Source organism: Filicampus tigris, chromosome 15 (assembly GCF_054856515.1).
Source record: "Filicampus tigris isolate MCC_2025a chromosome 15, RoL_Ftig_1.0, whole genome shotgun sequence".
NCBI lineage: Eukaryota > Metazoa > Chordata > Actinopteri > Syngnathiformes > Syngnathidae > Filicampus > Filicampus tigris.
This window is the reverse complement of record NC_141231.1, coordinates 13,404,412-13,425,463: the sequence shown is the minus strand read 5'-3', so window position 1 is coordinate 13,425,463 and position 21,052 is coordinate 13,404,412. Positions and strand designations below refer to the sequence as shown.

General features: G+C 42.1%; 2 protein-coding genes across 6 annotated transcripts in view; one reads left to right on the top strand and one right to left on the bottom strand.

The window, feature by feature from the left end:
• The first annotated feature begins 1,308 nt into the window (after positions 1 to 1,308).
• oaz1b (ornithine decarboxylase antizyme 1b) lies at positions 1,309 to 5,299 on the top strand. Its single transcript, XM_086052910.1, is given in 6 exon segments — positions 1,309 to 1,615; positions 3,089 to 3,143; positions 3,145 to 3,231; positions 3,309 to 3,481; positions 3,774 to 3,859; positions 4,542 to 5,299. Coding segments are annotated over 6 exon segments (657 nt in total). The 5' UTR covers positions 1,309 to 1,490; the 3' UTR covers positions 4,673 to 5,299.
• Positions 5,097 to 21,052, bottom strand: part of uhrf2 (ubiquitin like with PHD and ring finger domains 2) — a 30,769-nt gene continuing 14,813 nt past the window's right edge. For all 5 annotated transcript variants that reach the window (XM_086052907.1, XM_086052906.1, XM_086052905.1 and 2 more), the window contains 14 exons: positions 20,344 to 20,636; positions 17,946 to 18,164; positions 17,748 to 17,857; positions 16,765 to 16,951; positions 16,384 to 16,507; positions 15,412 to 15,519; positions 15,232 to 15,336; positions 14,516 to 14,622; positions 14,008 to 14,170; positions 13,494 to 13,631; positions 12,675 to 12,918; positions 10,706 to 10,854; positions 10,508 to 10,606; positions 5,097 to 10,065 (listed from right to left, as the gene is read on the bottom strand). In XM_086052907.1, coding sequence (XP_085909033.1) covers positions 9,919 to 10,065; positions 10,508 to 10,606; positions 10,706 to 10,854; positions 12,675 to 12,918; positions 13,494 to 13,631; positions 14,008 to 14,170; positions 14,516 to 14,622; positions 15,232 to 15,336; positions 15,412 to 15,519; positions 16,384 to 16,507; positions 16,765 to 16,951; positions 17,748 to 17,857; positions 17,946 to 18,164; positions 20,344 to 20,636 — 2,193 coding nt within the window. In that variant the 3' untranslated portion in view covers positions 5,097 to 9,918. The remainder of the gene's footprint in view (positions 10,066 to 10,507; positions 10,607 to 10,705; positions 10,855 to 12,674; positions 12,919 to 13,493; positions 13,632 to 14,007; positions 14,171 to 14,515; positions 14,623 to 15,231; positions 15,337 to 15,411; positions 15,520 to 16,383; positions 16,508 to 16,764; positions 16,952 to 17,747; positions 17,858 to 17,945; positions 18,165 to 20,343; positions 20,637 to 21,052) is intronic.

Sequence of the window (21,052 nt, the reverse complement as noted above, 5' to 3'; positions counted from 1 at the left end):
GTATTTGATTCATAGTGTGAATTATGGGGATAAAACAGCAATATTCAAAAAATACCGCTCTTCACATTATTCCTTTTTTAAACACTGCTGTTTTGCTTAGTTTGCATATTATCGGCCTACTGTGAGATTCGATCCATCCGATTATCAAACCAATTCCTGCGCGGTGACTCCATGATTACAACCCCAACAAAGAATGAATACATTTTCTGCGCTCTGTGTTGTAACGCTTTGTGTTTTGCAAGGTGGTGTAATAGAAAAACCAAAGTTGCAGTGATGTCATGGCATCACCGCTTTAGCACTCATTGTGATCAGTGCCAAATTGTTCCTCTGAAACCAGAGCACGGGCTGACATTAGTGGTGCAATGCATATTAGCACAGTATTGCCATTTTTCTGTAATATATGTATATGCCTGATTTATGTTTATTCATTAGGTATTCATTATGTCTTTTGACTCAAAGACATTTTCCCTGCTCTTGATATTTGTATTCATTTGTTTCATTTATTGTTTGTCCTATTTTCAAAGATTAACATGACATTGGGAGAGGGAACAGACAGACAGACAGACAGACAGAGATGGATGGAGGGACGGACGGACAACAGACAGACAGACAGGCAGAGATCGATCGATCTAGATAGATAGATAAGCAAAAAAAGAATTCAACAATCAAAGATGTTAACTAGCAGAGGTTATATGGTCACAAGTGCACTTATGTAAATGTTCATGACCATTAACATTGGTTCATCTTTTCATCATCAGTTGTTTGACTAACCCAAGTGTAAAGTCCCTGAAGAGGAAATTGTTATATTTAATGCTGATACTGACAACAACAGCAACATTGGATGGAGAATAGCACCCAGCTTCTGCTTTTGTTTTGTGCCCCCAGTACTTTTCCATTAAACATAGCCTAGCTAGCATTTAGCATTCTACTCGGTGTCTACGGCACCTACTTGCCGAACAAAATGGAATGTGGAATTTTGTCACAAACAAAACACATTATGATGATGGGGTTATTCGGTTTTTGGTGACTCTTTTGTCTGTCGAAATGATATCCTTGCTTTATCAGAGCCGTGTGAGAAGTTGCCCACGCACATATTAGCATCGTTAGCATTTGACGTCATCAGAGGTGTGTTGCAGACGAAATTTACGTCAGCTGCATCCGCTTTTCCTTGAAAAATAAGAGCTTAATTTGAGTGAGATTACATCGAAATCTTGTCACAACAAACACGTGAATCGGCGCAAGAAATTTGAATAATTCAGTATGAGGTTTGGGTCCTGGCAAACATATCCCTTTCGCTCGTATAAATAGGTCACCATCACTTACTTTTTGACATTACAGAGATTCAAACGGAAGTGTTTTCAACGCTCACTGGGCACCTTGACTTGTCGTCGCTCAAACAAACTGCCTTCAACTTTGGTTGGTCACTCATCCATAGAGCATAGTAGGGGAGAGATCAGCAGTCGGCCCGTCGTGTCTCTATCCGAGGCCGGATGGTAAAATCCAACCTCCAGCGGATCCTAAACAGTCATTGCTTTGCTCGCGAAAAGGAAGGAAAACAACAGCCTCTCACTACCATGGCGGATTTGAGTAGCGGTATTTGTGACATGATTGCGAAGTAAGTAAGCAAGAGAGCTAGCGATGCTAATCGATGTGTGGGGGAGGGGTGGCGAGAATCAGCTCTAGTGAAATTATTATTTACAGTACGGAATGTGAAAGTTCCAGAATCTCGTATCACATTTTTAGACGTACATTGAAATTTAAATACCAAAGTGATTCGTTAAATTGGCAATTTTGCCCAAGCGTTCGTTAGCTCGCTACGACTATTTACGTTAACCGCTCATGCTAGTCGGCTAATTAGCATCTCAGTGGAGCAGGTAAGGCTAATCAGTGAAATAACTTCGTAGTAATAATGAAAGTCTGCTTCATTGAAACGTTGTATGACATAAAACGATAAAACATTTCACTTTTATCCTGCAATTGATAATTGCGTTTAAACCCACTTTCTCGATTAGCATAAATGCGTCACTAACTACTATGCATGTTAGTAGTTAGTGACAACTGACAACAAGTTAACAGTGTCGAATATAGACTAGATATACGTTTCAATGTGACTAAACGACCTCAGGTAAGTTACAACACAACGTTATAATTTTATTAGAATAAATTGTAAAATTTTCCGGGCCACGTCAGTCTCGTGAGTTGTGGCAGGTCGAGGCCGTTATGTAACAGACGGCTTCTCTCCTAGCCGACGTCACATTGCGTAATGGCGTCTCCTTGGCTCCCACAGGCGTAGACCCAGCGTCACGGTGCGTGTTGACGTCACATCGCCTAAATAAAATAAAAATAGCCTAGCATGTAGCATAGCGTTGAATATGGCAGCAAGCGTGCTACCTTTAGACGGCACTAAGTAGCAGAGACAACCCAGCGACAGGTTTTTCCCTTGTTTGTCGTTTACAAAATGTTTATGTATTTTATTTGGTGTGTTTGACTGACCACATTCAGTTTTAACATTAAATCCAGAATAACTGTGTAAACTTCATAGCAAACGTGGGGCACAATACAAAATGGAAGCCCAAACTTTTAAAAATATGAACATAAATTCCTGTCCGCTCTATTAAAACAATGACATTCAAATTGTATTTTTATAAGTGGATATTGGACTCCCTTAAATGATTATGAGCATCCACAGACTACACAGTCTCTCCATGTACTCCATTGTCAAAATGTCTTAATCTTCCATCCATCCATTTTCTATACTACTTTATCCACATGAGGGTCACGGGGGACGTCTTAATCTTAATTTTGCAAAATGACTCATCCTTAAAAGGACACTTTTTACACCAAATACCTCCCTAAAAAACGACTTCTCTCCAAGTACAACTATCATGACCAACATTAATACAGTAGCATAGCAGGCCTAAGTGTTCATCAAAAGCGATAGGGTTTGTTTAAAAAGTATATTTGATATTTTTGTAAGATGATGTGACATTTTCCAATTTTAACATATTTTAAGCAGTTTAAATTGATTTTCGATTAGTTACATCCCTAGTTCCAATGCTAACCCTGCTTCTCTGTGCCCGCCTTGCAGTCTGTCCATGCACTGTAGTAGTAGTACCCGTGGCCCGGGGCCTCTGTGGTGCTCCTGATGCCCCTCTCCCACCCCTGAAGATCCCAGGTGGGCGAGGGAATGGCACACGGGATCACGCTCCTGCAGCTCGGTTGCTCCACTCAGTAAGTTGCGGCACACATGCCTGTCCTATCAAAGATGACGTTGACTGATTGGATTTTGCACCCCCCTTTCCCACCAGGACCTGAAGTTGACCGTAAGTGAGGAGCCGGCGGGCAGCGGTCGCCCCGGGATACTCCACTTCCAAAGTCATCTCACCGTCAGCAAGGCGGTTCAATGGGACGCTGTCATGAGCAGCAGCGCTCTCTTCGTGGAGATCCCTCTCGAGCCGCTGCCCGAAGGTAGCAAGGAGAGGTGAGCCTTCCGGCGGCTGTCTGTAGCGCGTGCGAGCTGGGGCTTATCCCAGCTGACGTTTGGCACCCAGGATTGGTTGCCAGCCAGTCACAGAGACAAACAATTCAATCCCATTCACACGTATGATCAATTTAGGCGTGCATGTTTTTGGAATGTAGCAAACACAAGTACAATTGTAATTTACCCAATCTTGCCCCAAGTTACATTGAAAAAAAAACCCAGCATACTTAATTGTCTCCATTTTCAAAATATTCTTGAGGGCTTTTTTTTTATGATTCTATTTTGTGTGCAGCTTAGCGTCCCTGCTGGAATACGCTGAAGAACATCTGAAAGTGGTCAGTGTGTTTGTCTGCTTCTACAAGAACAGGGATGATCGTGGTACGTATTCACGTCAATCCTCACTTTTTTTCACCACAAAAATCAGATTTCACATTTGAATCAGTTTCCCCCTTCGTTCTAGAAAAATCAAATGTCTGACATTCAAAACAAGTTGTTTTTTTCCCCCCCGGCACCCGCTTTGTGGGATTTGCTTTATTTCTTCTGAAATTACAAGCCTTGAAACGGCTTCTTCCCACAGCATTTATTTTTCCTCTTCAGTATTACCTTTCATGAACGTCCACTGAAATAATAGAAATATTTTCTTTACATTTAATGTGAAAGTGCTGCTTGTGCAGACAACTTCAAGATACAAATGTGTGTAATACGTACACTACTTTGGTGTTGCTTAGAAATGTCCCTATTTTTTTTTTTCAAGAAAAGCAGTTTTTAAAAATTTATTTTTTACCACATTAACAGCAATGTGTACACTGTACATTTCTAATTTACTGTTCTGTTAATTGAGAAAAAACTTTTACACACGCGTTCAGTGCACAGTCAACACACATTGAACAAACACTCCAGGCCTGGGACACCACAACCCACCTTTTTCCTTTCTTCAAAACACACTCAATTCAGAACACACACTTCCTGAATGAACTTTGAAATGACCTCCTAAACACTGAACTGACACACTCGCACAGAACAGTGATGCATATACCTATGATTTTTTTTTTTCCCATAGCCAAGCTGGTGCGTACATTCAGTTTCTTGGGCTTCGAGATCGTGAAACCGGGCCACGCCCTCGTCCCGCCTCGACCCGACGTTCTCTTCATGGCCTACAATTTTGACAGGGACTCTTCTGATGAGGAGTAGACACAACATCCCCCTCCTGAATCCTTACATTCTGCCCCCTTTCCTCCGTTTTGTGTTTGTTGATCTCGGTTGTGTTCCCCTATAAGCTTCAAGTTTAGGTAAGAGGGAAGGAGGTTTGGCTTGCTTAGTGTTAGCTGTGCATATGTAGCTCTGCTTTGTTTACCCATGGAGTCATTCCATTGTTTGAATGTACAACACATAAAGGTCATCAGGTGTTTTTTTTTTTTGTTTTTGTTTTTACACACTTGGGTACTGCAGTGACAAAATGGTTGTGATGTTTGAATCTATTTTCAGGGGACCACTGGTGTAGCACTAACTAACATTTGTTAACAACCCCATTCATTGGTACTTAAATAGCCTCACAATTTTAGTGAAGACATTTTGAGCATATACATTGGACAGGAAGGGGAATTATGCAGGGGGCTTTATTTTGTTGCTTCATTTTGATGTGTAAATCTAATTATTTTCATGTTTTGATTTCTAGCTTGTATCATGAGGGGAAAAACTATGATGTTCCTATTGGACTGACTTTGCATCTGCATTCCTTTTTGTTTCATGATGTTCACCTGGCATGTAGTGCTACCGTACCTGTTGTGCTTCTCTTATAATAAAACAACCCCAAAATCATCTATTCCATGTGTTCATTTGAATCGAGGCATTTAAAGAAGTCAACCCAAACATTTTTTTTCCAAGAATATGTTCTATGCAAGCCGACTAGTTGAAACAAGGCATTCTGATAACCATTGTTTGTGGAATAAGAGTTAATCAACCCATTTTTAGCCATCCCTGGGGGCAGTCACAACTGCTCAGGTAACGACCAATCACGACGGACCTGTTTTATGACGCTGAGCCGTGATTAGTCGTTACCTGAGCAGGTGTCATTTTCAGTCGACAGAAGTGACAAATTGGCCACCCCCTGAGATGGCTAAAAAGAGCTGGATTTTGCTGCTGAACTCAAATTCCATAAATGGCCAAGGCGGTCACACAAGAACAGCACAAAAGGCATTAAATTGGAATTGGGCCTTTGGACCTGTAGTGTAGATCCAGCCTCAACTGGCATCAGACTTAATTTGGACTGTGATGTGCTAATGCTATCCGTAATCCACATAGACAAAGAAAAAAGCTATTGTCTTGAATCCAAATATTTAATAGGTACATATTAAGTATTATGACATGTATAAAACATGAAGCAATGAAACTCCTCATCAGACTGGCAAATGCTCTCAGCAAATAAAAATGATTAAAATGGAAGGGAAGCAACTAAAAACCTATGGAGAGAAAAATCGGACATAGATATTTGAAGCCTTATAGAGAAAAGAAATGTGACTTTTTTAATTCTTCAGTAGAGTGCAATAGTTAAAAAAAAAAGTAAGAAACAACACAGCACTGAAGCCAAGCGTCCACAAGACGTCTAAAAAGGGTTTTTAGCACTGTAGAGTCACATACAGAAGGAAGTCACTGCAGAAAGGAGCGCTATTTAGTTAGCCACAAACAAAACAAATCATTAATGCACATCACAGTTTGCCTGAAAAAGACCATTTAGAATTGCATGTCATGAAAAAAAACAAAATAACCTGAATGATTGAACAGAAGCAAGGACGACATCAGCACAAACATGACAAGCCCACCAGGAAAAAAAAAACATTGCATGACTTGGAAAACGTGTCATGGGACCAGAAAGGTTCTGAGAATTTGAAATCCTGCCAACCGACATTTGAATGTACCATACCAGGTAGGAGGATAATAGAAACATGGAAACAATGGAAAAAGTCAACTAGCAAAGGGGAATATTATGAGATAACTTCAAAACAAATATTTCAAGATTAAAGTCACCATTTGGAGAAAAAAAACGAATAATTACCAGAACAAAGTCGTCATTAGCAGTATTTTTTTTTTGGGGGGGGAGGACAAAATACTACAAAAAAAGTAAATTCTTAAACATATTTGTTATTGCTAGGAAAACGTGTATTTATATGACTGTAAAATTGTGATATGGAAAAAAAAAAAGGTGCAAGAGTAAATTGGTAATTTGTAACATTATCACACCATCTAAGCCTAGCGTATCATCAAAGACGTGAACTGGACCCCATCATCAAAATGAGGCATAGCAACAGTGTCATCAAAGACACGTTGAACAGTGCTGAGTCCAAATGGACCGTATCGTCAAAAACATAGCGAACACGGCCGTCAACTTGGGCTTATAATAAAAGACATGGAAAGTAGGGCTGTGCCAACTAGGCCTCATCATCAAAGACACCAAATTGCTGTATCAACAAAAGACATGTCAAAACGGGCATATCAGAGATGAGATGGGGCATATCAAAATGGAAACAAAGACACTTCAAAAGGGCTCTACAGACACCAAATGAGGTGGATATCAAAGACGCAACTCATTGGGTGCATCTTCAAAGACAGCAACCAGTGCTCCAGTGTTACACCACTATAGACATTTCAAATGGGTGTAGTATCAGATATACAGTATATCATGTGCATGTATCAATAAAATACATGGCAAATGTGCCATATCAAAGACGTGAAATGGGTGTATCAACAAAGACGTCAAAAGGGGCGGATCATCAATCAGGCCCACCCTGATTTTGTCAGGCCCACCCATTAGCCACGTTCTGGCTCCGCCCCTGGTGCAACAGTGAAATTCTTGTCCGTCAGCGTTAAGAAATAAAGTAGCGATTTATGTGTGTATAGTATGTATGTGCGTATAGAGTAATCCTCCACTGCTCTCGTCACCTTTGTGCCTGCTTCATCTGGGTCGCCTAGCAACAAACGTGGCCTTGTGTTTTACTTCAAGCCTAGTTTGGTCCTTCAGGAGGTCAGTGCTGCAATTGAGAACGCAAACAACTGCGTTTAACAAGGTCTTTTATAGCTATTCATCACTTTTTCGGGTGGGGAGGTGAGTGTAATCGGTGGGCATTATGTGGGATTGCTGCTCATGTCTGTGGAATGTTTATAAGCTCCCAAATGACTGAATGGCCTCATTTTGGAGAACGTTGGCACGTGTTTACTAAAAGGAGAGTACGCAAGCTTGTTAGCAGCTAGGATGATGCGACAAACAAGTGTGTCCTCAACAATTGTATATAAATGCTTGTTTATCTCCTTGGATGTCACTAATATTATATGTACATCACCAAAGACACGTCAAATTGGTTGCGTCATCATAGGCGCATCAAAAAGGTTTTATAAACAAAGAACTTCACATGGTGTGTGTCAAAGACACACAAAATGGAGATACATTAAATGGGGGGGGCGGGTGTATGAGTAACGTCAAAGACTTGGGTGTACCACATAAGATACATCAATTGGGTGCCTTCAAGCATATGGAGACCGGGGCGCAAATGAAGGTGTCATCAAAGACATGTCTATATGGCATATCATCAAACACATTTAGAAGCTGCATTATCGAAGATGAATCGAAGGGGGGTGTCGTCAAAGAGACAGGAAATAGGGGGTAATCAAAGACATGTCAATTGGGCACAACATCCAAGACACAAATTGGGGGCATCACAAATAAACATTGAGCCGGGCACATAGAGACACAATGAGGGTGTCGATAAAGACACCCAGGAAATACACATTAATTGGGTGTATTGTCAAAAAAAATACATCAATGCGCTGCATTATATAAGACGTGTCAAAGGGGGGGTGTCGGACACCCATCAAAGAAACGTCAATTTGGTGTATCAAAGCTACATTAGTGTGCCACATCATCTAAGACGTGTCAAGGGGGTGTAGGATCAAACCTGTCAAATTGGGTGCATCGTCAAAGAGACTAAATGGTTGCGTCATCAAAGCCAAGTCAAGACGGGGTGCCTTATCAAAAGTCTGTCAAACGGATGGTATATTCAGTGGCATATTACACGGAGCGCGTCATCAAACGAGGATACCAATCTAAGACAAATCAAATGGGGCATATCAGAGACTTGTAAAACGGGGGGCGCATTATATACATATATACTACATGGTTCAGGAATGTTGTGTGTGTACTCAAAGACACATCAAATTGGGGCACTACATCAAAGACGTTAATCCTCACCAAAGTACGTGGGCGGCCCAAGGATGGTACACATAAATGCGGTTGGCAGGCATATCACACAAAACCAAATTTCCTCCAAGAGAGGCCTCCGCTTGACTAAACGAGGCTCCCTCAAACAAATTCCACGTACTCACTGCGGTCGAGTACTGTAGTAGTATAGTTGAGGTGCAGGGGTCACCAACGCGGTGCCCGCGGGCACCAAGTAGTCCTCACGGAACACATGAGCAGCCCAGTCAGCTGTGATGGGGGAATTGTGATTTCCCAGGAATGTTGTAGTCGTGATTATTTGAAAATGTGAACACTGGCAGATATTTATAGAGCTAAAATGCTGAATACTAATATTTATCTGTTCCTTAATCATGATGAGAAATCATTTTCTTCACATTAATCAATATAACAACCTATAATGATAAATAGGGCCCAACCAATATGTATTTTTTCTTAGCCTGTGCCAATTCCCATATTTGGCTGAATAAAATTCCAATAATCGTCTGATTAATTAAACCAATATATCAATGAATGAAATTAAAATGTTTTGCTCCCTTAATGCTTACAAACAACTAAAATTGGCCATTTTTTTTCCACCCATCGCTTTCGTTTGAACATTATCTTTGCCTTATGTTGTAATGCGTTGTCTATTATTATAATTTTTTTTTTTAATTGCTTCTTTGCCAATTTTTTTAATATACTACTTTCAAATTGGGCTGATCAAATCAGTCGGGCCCAAATAATAGCATCGTGAAAGGTCATTTCAGCAAGTGTGCTAATTTAGAAGAAACTGGTCGCATCACGAAACCCATCAGTACCGAGAAGCAGCTCTCAGCTTCAAAAAGGTCGGTGACCCCTGTTGGAGAGTATCCAAGTGTGTGCGTGAGTGTGCGCGCCCGTGCGTATGTGTGTGTGTGTGTGTGTGGCGGGCTCGCGAGTGTGCGCGTTCAAGTCCTTGGTGTAAAATCTCAGGCTGGTGAGGTTTACGGAGAAAACGGATGAGGTCGGAACCCACTGAGGTGCTTTGTGTGCTCAATGATTGTATACATGAAATGGCTGTGTGACGCACTATACATGTGCCCATTGGGGGAAGTGCAATGCATCTTTAAAGTGGAGCTTTCAACAGTATATGTATGTGCGTGTGTGTGTGTGTGTGTGTGTGTGTGCGTGTGTGTGTGTGTGCGCCTTCTGGTTTGAAGCGACGTGGCTCTCATCGGCCCTTCGTGTAGCCGGGAAAGAACTGGTCCAGCAGAACCTGTAGAGTCTTGTTTTGCGTCATGACGTAGTCCTTGCCCAGGTCGTGGCGGCAGGCGGGGCAGGTGTACACCTCTGCCCGGAACGAGCGCTGGAGGCACGTCTAGGCACACAGAGGAAAAGGTAGTCCCTTCATATACAACGTTTCTATAGGACTGTATTGTTCCTGAGAAATAGACGACAAAAAAAAAAAAAAAAAAAAACGTCTCATAAAATGACAACTTTTTCCCTCTCATGTTGTGCTCATGAATGGTTTTGGAACAAAGAAGTAAATGATGAGAAGAGCATTTTACGAGGAAAAGTTGCAACGCTCAGAGAAAGTCGTACAATTATGAGAAAAGTTATCATTTCAACATTTCAACATTTTTTCCACCGCTAATGTGACCTATAATCCGTACCGGTAGGGGAAAAAAAAAAAAACAAGAACTGCTGAACTTTATTTGGGGATGACCAGAGGGAATTTAAATGGTGGCGGGTGTGTGCTGACTCCCATTTAACATGACTTTCGATGTGATCGTTTACATTTACATTTCGTATCGTTTCACCTTGCAAACGTTGTGCGAGCAGACGGTGGTGATGGGCTGGAAGGCCAACTCCTGGCAGCAAACGCACATGAAGATCTGCTCCATTTTACGCAGGAAGTTCTCCAAAGCACATAAAAGGACGCACGTGTCATTTTTGGGGGCACAGACAACATCCCAGAATGTACTTGCGTATTCTACTATGAGCGATATAAGACATACTGGTCCCTCTGCGAGGTGTCCCAGGGCCTCGTCCCACAGCTTCTTGTTGGCCACGTCCTCTCCGATCAACTGCTGCTGCTGCTCCGACAGCACAAACGCCTCCTCCACCTTCATGCGCTTGGAGGGAGGCTCGGATGCTGGCGACCAGTCTGGGAATACAAAAAAAATACTTTTTTGGGGGGGGGATCTCAGGTGGAATTGTTCGCGGAATGCACTGGAAGACATTATGGGGGTGCAACAACAATTTAAGAAAAATAAACACCTCGCCTCCAATAGATGCTGCCCTGTTTACTTCAGGGAAATTCGGTCACTTCCAAGTAACTCCTACCCAACTACTGTACTGTATTTCTTGAAATAATTGATTCAAAGGAACACTGTGGGAGTCCCAACACCCACTTGGGGAAAAATAAACACCTCTCTCACACAGATGTTCCCTTTTGCCCCTTAGGAAAATTCAGTTCCTCCTCAGTAACTTCTGCCTTACAACCACATTTCCAGAGTTCACATTTTTGCTTCAAATAGACATTGTGTGAAATATACACAAAGGACAAATGAACGTCTCCCTGAAATAGGTGGCTCCCTTTTTCGCCTCCAGGAAAATATATTCCCCCTCAATCGCTCATGACTAAACAAAACATTTCCTCAAATATTTACTTTGATAGACACTGTTCGGGTACAACATCCACTTAAAACAAACAAAACAAATAGATGCCCCTTTTTTGTGTGACTAACCGATTCCTGACTAGCCTACCTCTTTCCTCAAATAATGGACTCAAAAGACAATCTGTGGTCATGCAAAGACAAATAAAAACAACCTTAGATAAAGATGAGTCAGGGAAATTCATTCCATACCACCATATTTCCTCAAATAGTGACTGTTCCTTCAATGGATGGTCGCTGGGTTTGTCATCAACTCATGGAAAAAAAAAACGCCTCAGTTTCTCTGTCTGTTATTCCGTCACACCAGCAGAGGGCACAAGTAATCCACGCATAACTACTGTATTTCCTCAAATAATGGTCTCAAAACGACTGTAGGGTTGCAGAGACAAATAAAGACCTCCCTAAAATATATGATTCAATGTTCTCCTCGGGAATATTGTGTAACTATCTGTTCTTCGGGTAATTCATGCCTAGCTACTACACTTCCTCATATCATGGCCTCAAAGATACTCTATTCTGGTATTCTGGTAAGATTAACACCTCCCTCAAATAGATACCTCCACTATTACCTTCAAATTCATGCCTAATAATCATATTTCCTGAAATAATGACTCCTCGTGGTCACTGGGTACGTCATCAACTTGAGAAAAATAAACACCTGCCTCAAATAGCTTCCTCTCGGTTCCCACTCAGGATAATAACATTACACTGTCTGTTCTCCTGTCAAACCAGCAGAGAGCTCAAGTAAATAATGCCAAACAATAGCATTTCCTCAAATGTTGGTCTTGAAAAGACTGTGTAATGGGGCTTGCAGACAAATAAACACCTCCCCCAATCAGATGCCGCCCTTCACCCCTCCGGAAAATGTCATTCCTCTGCGTCTGTTCTGCTGTCACTATAGCATGAATTACTTGTGTATGACTCTGTGGAGGTGCAAAGACAAATAAACAGCAGCTTTTCCCTCAACAAGTAAATTCCTTTTCTCTGTCTCTTCATTAATGCACACCTTACTTATCCATCTCCTCAAAAACACCCCAGAGAGTCTTTGTGAGCATGTAACATCCCCTAAAGTTAAATTAAATGCCTCTTTTTTTAATTAGTAAAAACGTGATGAAGCACCTAACTGTCCATGCACACTATTGAAAGTTATGATAATCCAAACAGCAGCATGTAAACAGTCTTCCCAACGAGTGAAGAGCTGCCCGCCCCATTCTAGAATTCAGTAAATGAACAAAAAAACAACAAACAGCAATCGATAACTATTTGTAAAAATACAAATTTAAATGAACAAACGAACAACAACACTCACCAGAGTCCTTGCTGGTTTTCTGATCGCCGTTACTTTGCGGCTTCTCCTCCTTGTCCTCCTCGACGGCAGCCATCAGATGCTCGTATTCTTGGTCCTCCCCTTCCTGAATCTTGGGCTGCTTCCGTGGCCGGCCCCTCCCCCGCCCCCTCCCGGAGTGATGCTTACTCCGACCGCCGCGACCGGGCCGGGCGACAGCCTCTTTCTTTGTCTTGTTCGCCATGACGACCTGGTAGCCTGGTGGGTACTGCACACACACGCACATGCACGCACGCACACACACACACACAAAACCACACAGACACACACAGATGGCCAGTGGTGGGAAGTAACACAGTACAAAAAAATATATTTTTCAGGTATCTGTATAGTAGACCTCTCCATATTCTTGATTCAGCACCTGCTCATTCACTAATTCACAGATTTTTTTATTTATTTTTTTTAATTTGGGGGGATTTCAAAGAATATTTTATTTTCCAATGCATCACACACATTGGCATATAGAATAGCGTCACTTATACGCAGATTCAAAATTCTTCATTTCATGCTTATTTTGGGCACTTGAAAATTCCTCTCTGTTGTCAAGTTCAGCAAATACTAAATGGTCCTTAAAATGTTCTGCCTGTAATTTATATAATTGTTGTGGCAGATTAATCGGTTATCTGAATTTTTTTCCTGCCAAATATCGGAATTGGCACCGGCCTAAAAAAATCCATATCGGTTGGGCCTTAGTAAAAAATTGTGAGTACTTATGACACCTTTTTAAATGGGCAGAATAATATGAAGGAAACAATCGAGATGTGACATTTCATGCTGTCTAACCTGGATCATTAGACCCAATTTCCTGATCCTGTCCAGACCTTCAGGGGTCCAGGGTGCTGGTTCCTGATCGTCCCGTCTCAGCAGGTACCTCCACACCAAGTAGCCGCACTTGCCGATCTCCGGCCAATATTTCACCACCTACAACAAGAGGCAAGAGCATTTAACACAAGATCGGTGAAAACAGTGTTCATTTCATTGACAAATCTTTTTCGTCGTATTCAACAAATGTACTATCTCTAATGAGAATGAATAAAAACAGCATTTTTCCTCTAAGTCATTTAATTTTTAAGAGTTTATTGTGAGATGAGTATGAAATGACATTCAAGTATTTTCAGATCACAGTTGGAGTTATAATTATGAATTTCACTCTTGAAGGCAGGGCTTTGTTAATGTGTTGTGGTTTGGTCTAAAATGGGTGAATCGCTGGGTAGCTAATCAATTATGACCGAGAGTAAATTGAAAACATGCTGCAAAAATGAACACTGGAAAAAACAGAGCCCTTCCCTTCCTTTACCTTGTATATGCCGTCATAGCGGTTTCCCTCCTCGGGGGCGTATTTGCTGATGCGGCGGCCTTTGGAGCTGCGCACCACTCTCACCGGCTTCCCGGCCCGCCAATTGCGGGACTCAGCTCCATCTTTGTCATTTAGTGGAGCGTCACAGTTCAGTGCCAAAGCTCTGCAAGTACACCAAATCTTTAGCATATACATATGACAGTATGGAAAACTGACTTGACAGAGAGGTGTGAAGATGCAGTGCTACTTTCAAGCAATGGGCAGCGTCCAGCATGAATCACAAAATAAAAACTAAATGGTAAGCAGAGCTGCGTTGAGGTTTGTCGGACGTGCTGATTATCATTGGCTAAAAGTATTTGTTTGTTGCAGATTCTAAATTTTCGGTATTTCTATTTGGCGATGTGCCCGCTGCATGCGCCGCATACACAGGCCCACACAGTGATTGACAAGAGTAAATGCTGTACTCGTTTACCATGAAAATAACTAATAAAACAAAACAAAACATAACCTGTTCATGTGGGTCAAGGTCTGGTCAAACGAGTGCTCTCCAATGCGTTTGTTTCCGGAGAGGTCACGACCTCCGCTGCCTGTGTATGTGAACTCATCCCCCCGGTCCTAAACAAAGTCATTCATAAATACAGTGTTACACAAGAAAGTCAACCAGAGGTGACTAGTAAGTAAGGCCCTGACATTGGTTGGATTTACACTGCATTGTTCAAATTCACACGATTCACATTTCTTGCTCCCAAGTTGTACAAATGTGTTACGGTTGCGCAATCTTGGCTCAGTCCTGCAACTTTTTTTATTTACGTATTTTATTTGTTTATTTAAACTTGGTGATTTCATTTTTTGAGTTGACTCATTCCTGTAATTCAAATTTCAGTCTAAAATACAATGCTCGAGATGGGCCAGAATACATTTCGAGTAGTTCAATATGTACATTGTTAAATTTTGAGTTGCTCAAAGTTAGAACTTTAATTATATTTTGAGAGTTACACCAAGCAAATGGCACCGATTCGGGGAAATGGCCCATCCAGTAAAATTGCTTAATGTTTAATCAATGAAAATTATTTATCGTCTTTATAATCATATGAGATATGCATCAATTAAAAGGTACTATCCATGGAAAAAGTACCCTGCAAAAAAATCAGGAAGAGTCATTAAATAGGCATTGTGCGTTTGGACCGGCAGTGGAAATCCAGCATTAAACGACACGTGACCCACCACTTCATCCTCAAAGCCCCCAGCCAGAACCAGCGAGTAGGAGCCGTCGTTACTGCGACCGTGGATGCCGCCGACGTGCGGCCTGTGAACTCCCGCCTCGCTCACCTGAAGGTACACAAATAAGAGGAACATTAAACGTGTCGTCCGTGGTTTACGACTAGCAAAAAGATGGCAGCCAACCTGTACTCGGAATTTCCATGTGGTTCCGACAGGAACGCCGGGAATGGGTCCGTAGTGGTTGGAGGGAACAATGGTGCACTCCTTCGTTCGACCCACACAGGCCATGCCCTGAAAAGAACATCAGAAGCTCATAGACACACAAGCACAATAAAAATGACCTGGACAAAAGTATTGGGACACTTCTTGATCAAAACCACCATTCATTTTCAATACCTTTGCGAAACAGTTATTTTACCTGCAATTGCTCTATCGTTTGTGTATTTTGACAAAAGAATGTCGGAGAGCTTTTATCAAGACAGCTGGGAACTGTTTTAAATCGTGAAAGTGTCTCCTTTAATATAAAAGTGTGTATTTTTTTTTTTTTTTTTTTTTTAAATCGAAAAGAAGCTAGAATTTAGGACAATGAAGTCATGGCTGTTAAAAGTGCCAACATAACACACATAAGCCAAGCTGTTTTAAATTAGTCCACAGACAGGGAATGTTCCACAGAAGAAAGAAACGAGGTATTTTTCCCATGACACGTCCAGGAAAGTGTCTCGGTCACGCTCAGCGGCATTGTTCTCGTTACCATAGAAGGTAAAAAAAATGGCGGAAAATAAGAGTCTAGCGACCCACTGTTTGCCAGCAGTTGATATTATTACTAATATAAAGTCAGCATGTGTACATACATAATAAAGTAAATGTGTTTTATGGGACCCCAACAAAACCCCCAAAACACTTAGCAGCACCCACTGGGAAGTTAGAAAATTAGCCCCTTGGCACCCATTTCACCAAGCAAAGTTGGGTGGACATTTCTATCCATCATAAGCCTACTAATATATTTTCATGTTGGTTATTATGGTGTTATTTGGAAGAGTTAGGTATTTTTTAAGTGGTACTTCAGCCATTTTGGTTTAAAGCAGCCTACTAGGGGTTTTGTCCATTCACCTCTGCTCCCATCTTATATGTGCCTGGTTTCGATTTTCCACTCACCTTGCCCCAGTCCCGTTGACTCTCTGTGGTGGCCGATGGCATTTTGGCCCTCTTTTTGCTAGCCTTGAGCTTCTCCCCGGCCTTGACCACTTCGCTGGTGTCATTTTTACAGGTGGGACAGTACCTGGTAACACAAGAGAAGAGGTTACACGCCAATGTCAGCTTGTAGCGGTTACGAAACAGGGAGCGCTATAAATAGCAACACGGAGGGTGGGGTCTTCCTGCCTTTGCAACAGCACACCCACACGCTGGTTTGGCAGTCAAGACACGTGGGATTAGATCACAGCATGAGCCTTTTTTTTATTTTGACATGTCTATCAAGGACAATGTCGAAACTGCTGAAACCAAGAGACGACAAGACGTCTGGCAGCAGCATCTCACCAGTCCTCATCATCCGGGATAGTGGCCAGCGGCGGGTTGAGGCAGTAGATGTGGAAGGCCATGTTGCACTCGTCGCAGAGCAGCTGCATGTGAGCATCCTGCTTGCCGCCGCACACGCAGCACGAGCAGAAGCGGCACTCGGCGTCAGGGTCGGCCTTGCAGTGTTTACACTCCGGCCCACTCTTCCCTAAAGCCGACAAGGGGACAGCAAAACATAGTGTGTATGCAGGATTTTTCCTGCATATAATTCTGAGGCGCCCGCCTTCACCTTATTTCGGAACCAAGTGAATCTAATACAAACTAAAAATTTTAAGCTGCAAGCAGAGATGAGCGGCCCCTACCCGATCCTTTTTCATGGTCAATACTTGAAATGATCAGCAATGTAGCATTACAGGGCTAGCGAGGATATTTGCTTCTATTTAGTTTTAATTAATTTCCAAAATGGCTACATCGAACCAAAATGGCCAAATCGCTGTTCAATTTGTGGCATGGATCCTTGAGATTTTTTCACGCGGCCTTTTATGATAAACCTGTCCAGCCCATTTTGTGTTGATCGGTGAAATTGGTATTGGGGGCTAAACTTTTGCGGAATCCTCAAAACAATCATCAAACTTTGATGTCGTGTCGTGCCCATATTAGCTGGCATAGATTAAAAAACTTGGCAGCCTTGACATCTATGTAACATATCTGCCTCCAAAAGGGGCGAATTTGGGCAAACTTCCAAGGAGGAGTTCTGCCATAGTTCGGCTAAATGGCCAAGTTCCAATTTACTGCTTTGGAAATTGTAGCACTTGGAAATGACAACTTTCTTGGGGAATGATAAGGCCCCCGAAAGGTGATAATAATAAACACAGCGGTATGAAACCGATCCCTTTCCCCTTGTGACGCTCAAGGAAGTTTAGCCATTCGCCCATCCCTAATATCCTATAGTTCAAATTCCTCTAATTAATTTTCTGCCGTCAATGTGCCTTTACGCTGCGTACTTTTAAATTGTCCATCTGCAGCTGACAGCGCCGGAGCTCCTGGTTTCTCCACCTGGTAGATTTCATCCAAGAAGTGAACTTTGCAATCCCCGATCACGTCGCCGGGACCCCTGGATGCGGGTAGGACACACAAAACAATGAAACGATCATCAAATAGAGTCAGGGAGCTAAAGAAGGGGTGTCCCTCAAGACCCTTACCCGAGGAGGATCTTGACTCGGAGCTCCTTGTTGGTGCGGGAGGCCTGATTGAGGGTCTGAATTTCCGCGTCAAACCAGAAGCCCCTCTCCTCCGGCGTCTCCATGTTGTAGTTAACAAACACGTGCATGCCCACCATGAGCTGGTCCCAGCGCAGCAGGGTCCGGGCGCGGGGCCTCACGTCTACCGCTCGCATCTCCACCAGACCATTCTCGGGATAGCTGGCGTAAGACGAGAGTCAGTCAGTCTTGCTTCAAACCAACATATGGGCCCTTGAGAATTTGTCATGCCCCGTTATGATCGACACGTCCACCAAAGTCTATGTTAAATCAAGTGTCAGTTAGAAAACTTACTTGCCGAATATATTCAGCGGTGGCACTAAACTGCAGGATTCCAGTTGACGAATTATTTAAAGTAATGAAAATGTTAGACACATAGGCCTACCCGTTCATTTAATGGGTACAATTAGAATGTTGTGCACATATAATGTAAAGTCGTGTGTAGTTATGCAACACATCTCCCAAAAGCACACAGCGATTGAGTTCTCCCTGCATATCAATGCTTCGCTAGATAAATTAGTCTGTAGAAATGACTTCCTGCAAAAAAAAAAAAAAAAAAACAACAAAAAAGAACTGATTTTCTATTTTCAAGACCATGTGTCCCCGCAGGTGTTTACCGGGAGAATCTGTGTGTGTGTGGGAGTGGGAAGGCAAGCACAGGGAAAAAAAAAAAAAAAAAAAAAGAGAAGAAAAAAACCTTGACCACCCTCCCGCTCGAGAAGATGACTAAAACCGCAGACAAAAAGCAGATGATTTTAATGGTAGGCCAACGCAAAGCTGATGACACATGAGGTCCCATAAGCACAGGAAATGGGTCAGTGTTCGCTTTGCAGCTGGCTTTGATGACACATTGCTGTGGTTTAATACAAACCGGGGACCTTTGCTGTCCTTTGCCTCGTCCCTCCTCGGCCTCTCAATCAATCAGAGGCATCGAGCAAAGGATATTGGGCAAAAAAGCAATGTGAACTTTGCAGCACTGGATTGTCCCTGCATTAATGCTGTGGTTGTTTTGTTGCAAATGAAATCAACAAAAAAAGTTGTTTTTTTAAATCAATTAACATTTTTTTTTTTTTAAGTAAAATGTAGTCCTGTGATCCGTTGTTGTATTTTTTTTTACCCGCAATTGGAATCTGAAAAATCTGGCATATTTAAATTTTTGGTGTATGGTTAAAATCTCAAAAAACAAAATTAAATAATGGAAAAAACAAATGATATAGATGTCATGTCACTTTTTAAATGTTGGGATTTTAGATTGCCTATTGAAAATGGAAAGAGCGCATTATACACGGATTCAAATTGCAATGGCGTCGACCATCAAAAGCGTAAATTGGAAACTTCAGTTGCGTTGGCACTCACAAAAATACCCATAGCGTCAGTCATGATAAGGCGGCCATGTTTTAACGATGACACATTCGCAGCAATTACAGACAAAAGGCGAAGGAGTGGCGGGAAAAAAAGTAATGCTCCCGAGAACGCGGGGGTAACCATGGAAACGCCAGCTTGCAGAATTAATTTGACAGGAAAAAAAGGGAGGTACGCGCCAGATACGAGCCAATTTGTGGACCGCCGTTGCTGAAGCACGCATGCATTCTTATCGCCATGCGCCTGCGTTCTATTAAATCGGAGGGAACCCGATTTTCCGCTGCGCCGCAACATCTTGCATGACATACTGTATGCCACAGAGGAACACAAGCTCATTATCTCACTAGCAGGTACAGCTTCAACACTCCCAATGCAGTAGCTCACATTCTAGTTTCTCAAATATAGGCACCTCCCACCCTCTAATAAAAATAAGCACCTCATTCAAATAAATCGTTTACGACGGAGTTCCATTCAATGCTATCTATATATATAAAAATATATCTATCTATACATATATTTTTTTTTATATTACACACCCACGCATACCTATGGTCAATTAAGTCTTCAATGAACCTAAGATGACTTGGTGAGAAATGGGATATACCCTTGGCTAGTCAACAGCCAATCATGAGGCACATATGAACAAACAAACATTCACACATAATGTAAGGACAATTTAGTGTCCTAACCCAACATGCATGTTTTTAGAATGTAGGAGGACGCTGGAGTACCTGCAGAAAACCAACGAGGGACGGGGAAAACACTCCATACAGGAATACCAGAGCCGAGCTTAGAACTTACCACCGAGTCAACGTGCTGCTTTGCCATTTCTGGTAGTTGGTCTGTTTTTAAATTACAGTTTCAAATTGTTTTTTCTGCAAAAATAAAGGCAACCTTCAACTAGATGCCTTGCCCATCTACAGTTCAGTAAACAAAGACCATCAGCCATTATTTCCTAGCACGATGAGACAGCACTTACTCGTCATATTTAATGTGATAGATGACGTCCTCTTCAGTGGAGTCCGTCTGAGATGTGGAGGCTCCGTTGGTCTCGGAGTTTAACGCGTTGGCGTTATTCCTGACAGTGTCCGTGCTTTGGCCCGGGCCGAGGGGCTGCTGCCCCTGCTCGCCCTCCAGCTTTCCGTTAGTCCTTTTAGGGGGCCGCCCCACCTTGTTCTTGACAGGTCCTTTGGGGGCACGGCTCACATTCTCCACGGAGGCCTCAAACCAGGCGCCCACGGTCACGTCTCTGCAGTCTACCAGCTCGTTAATCTGAAGGGGGAAAAGGGGTGATATTTGGCCGGTCACAATAAAAAAAAAATAAAAAAAATAAAAATTAATATATTAACTCCTTTTTTGGTCTCTTAACGCTTAAAACAATAACGATTTAAAATACAGGCAGAACCGTTGACGGTTTTAAAATACTTTGTTCTTTAGTATTTGTATAACTTTATAACAGAGAAAAAAAAAAGTTGCCAATTTTTTGGCAAAAAAAAAATCTGCCGATTTTTTGGGGTCTCGGAATGTTTGAATGTCATTTTGTAAATGTATTATGTTGTAATGTATTAATGTGTACAATAAAAAAAAATACAAAAAGATAAATCCCCCTTGTAAATAATTCGCAGTCAATTTCACCTTTACAAGGTTTACACTGCACGATGCATGCAAAACAAACAAAAGGGTCCGGT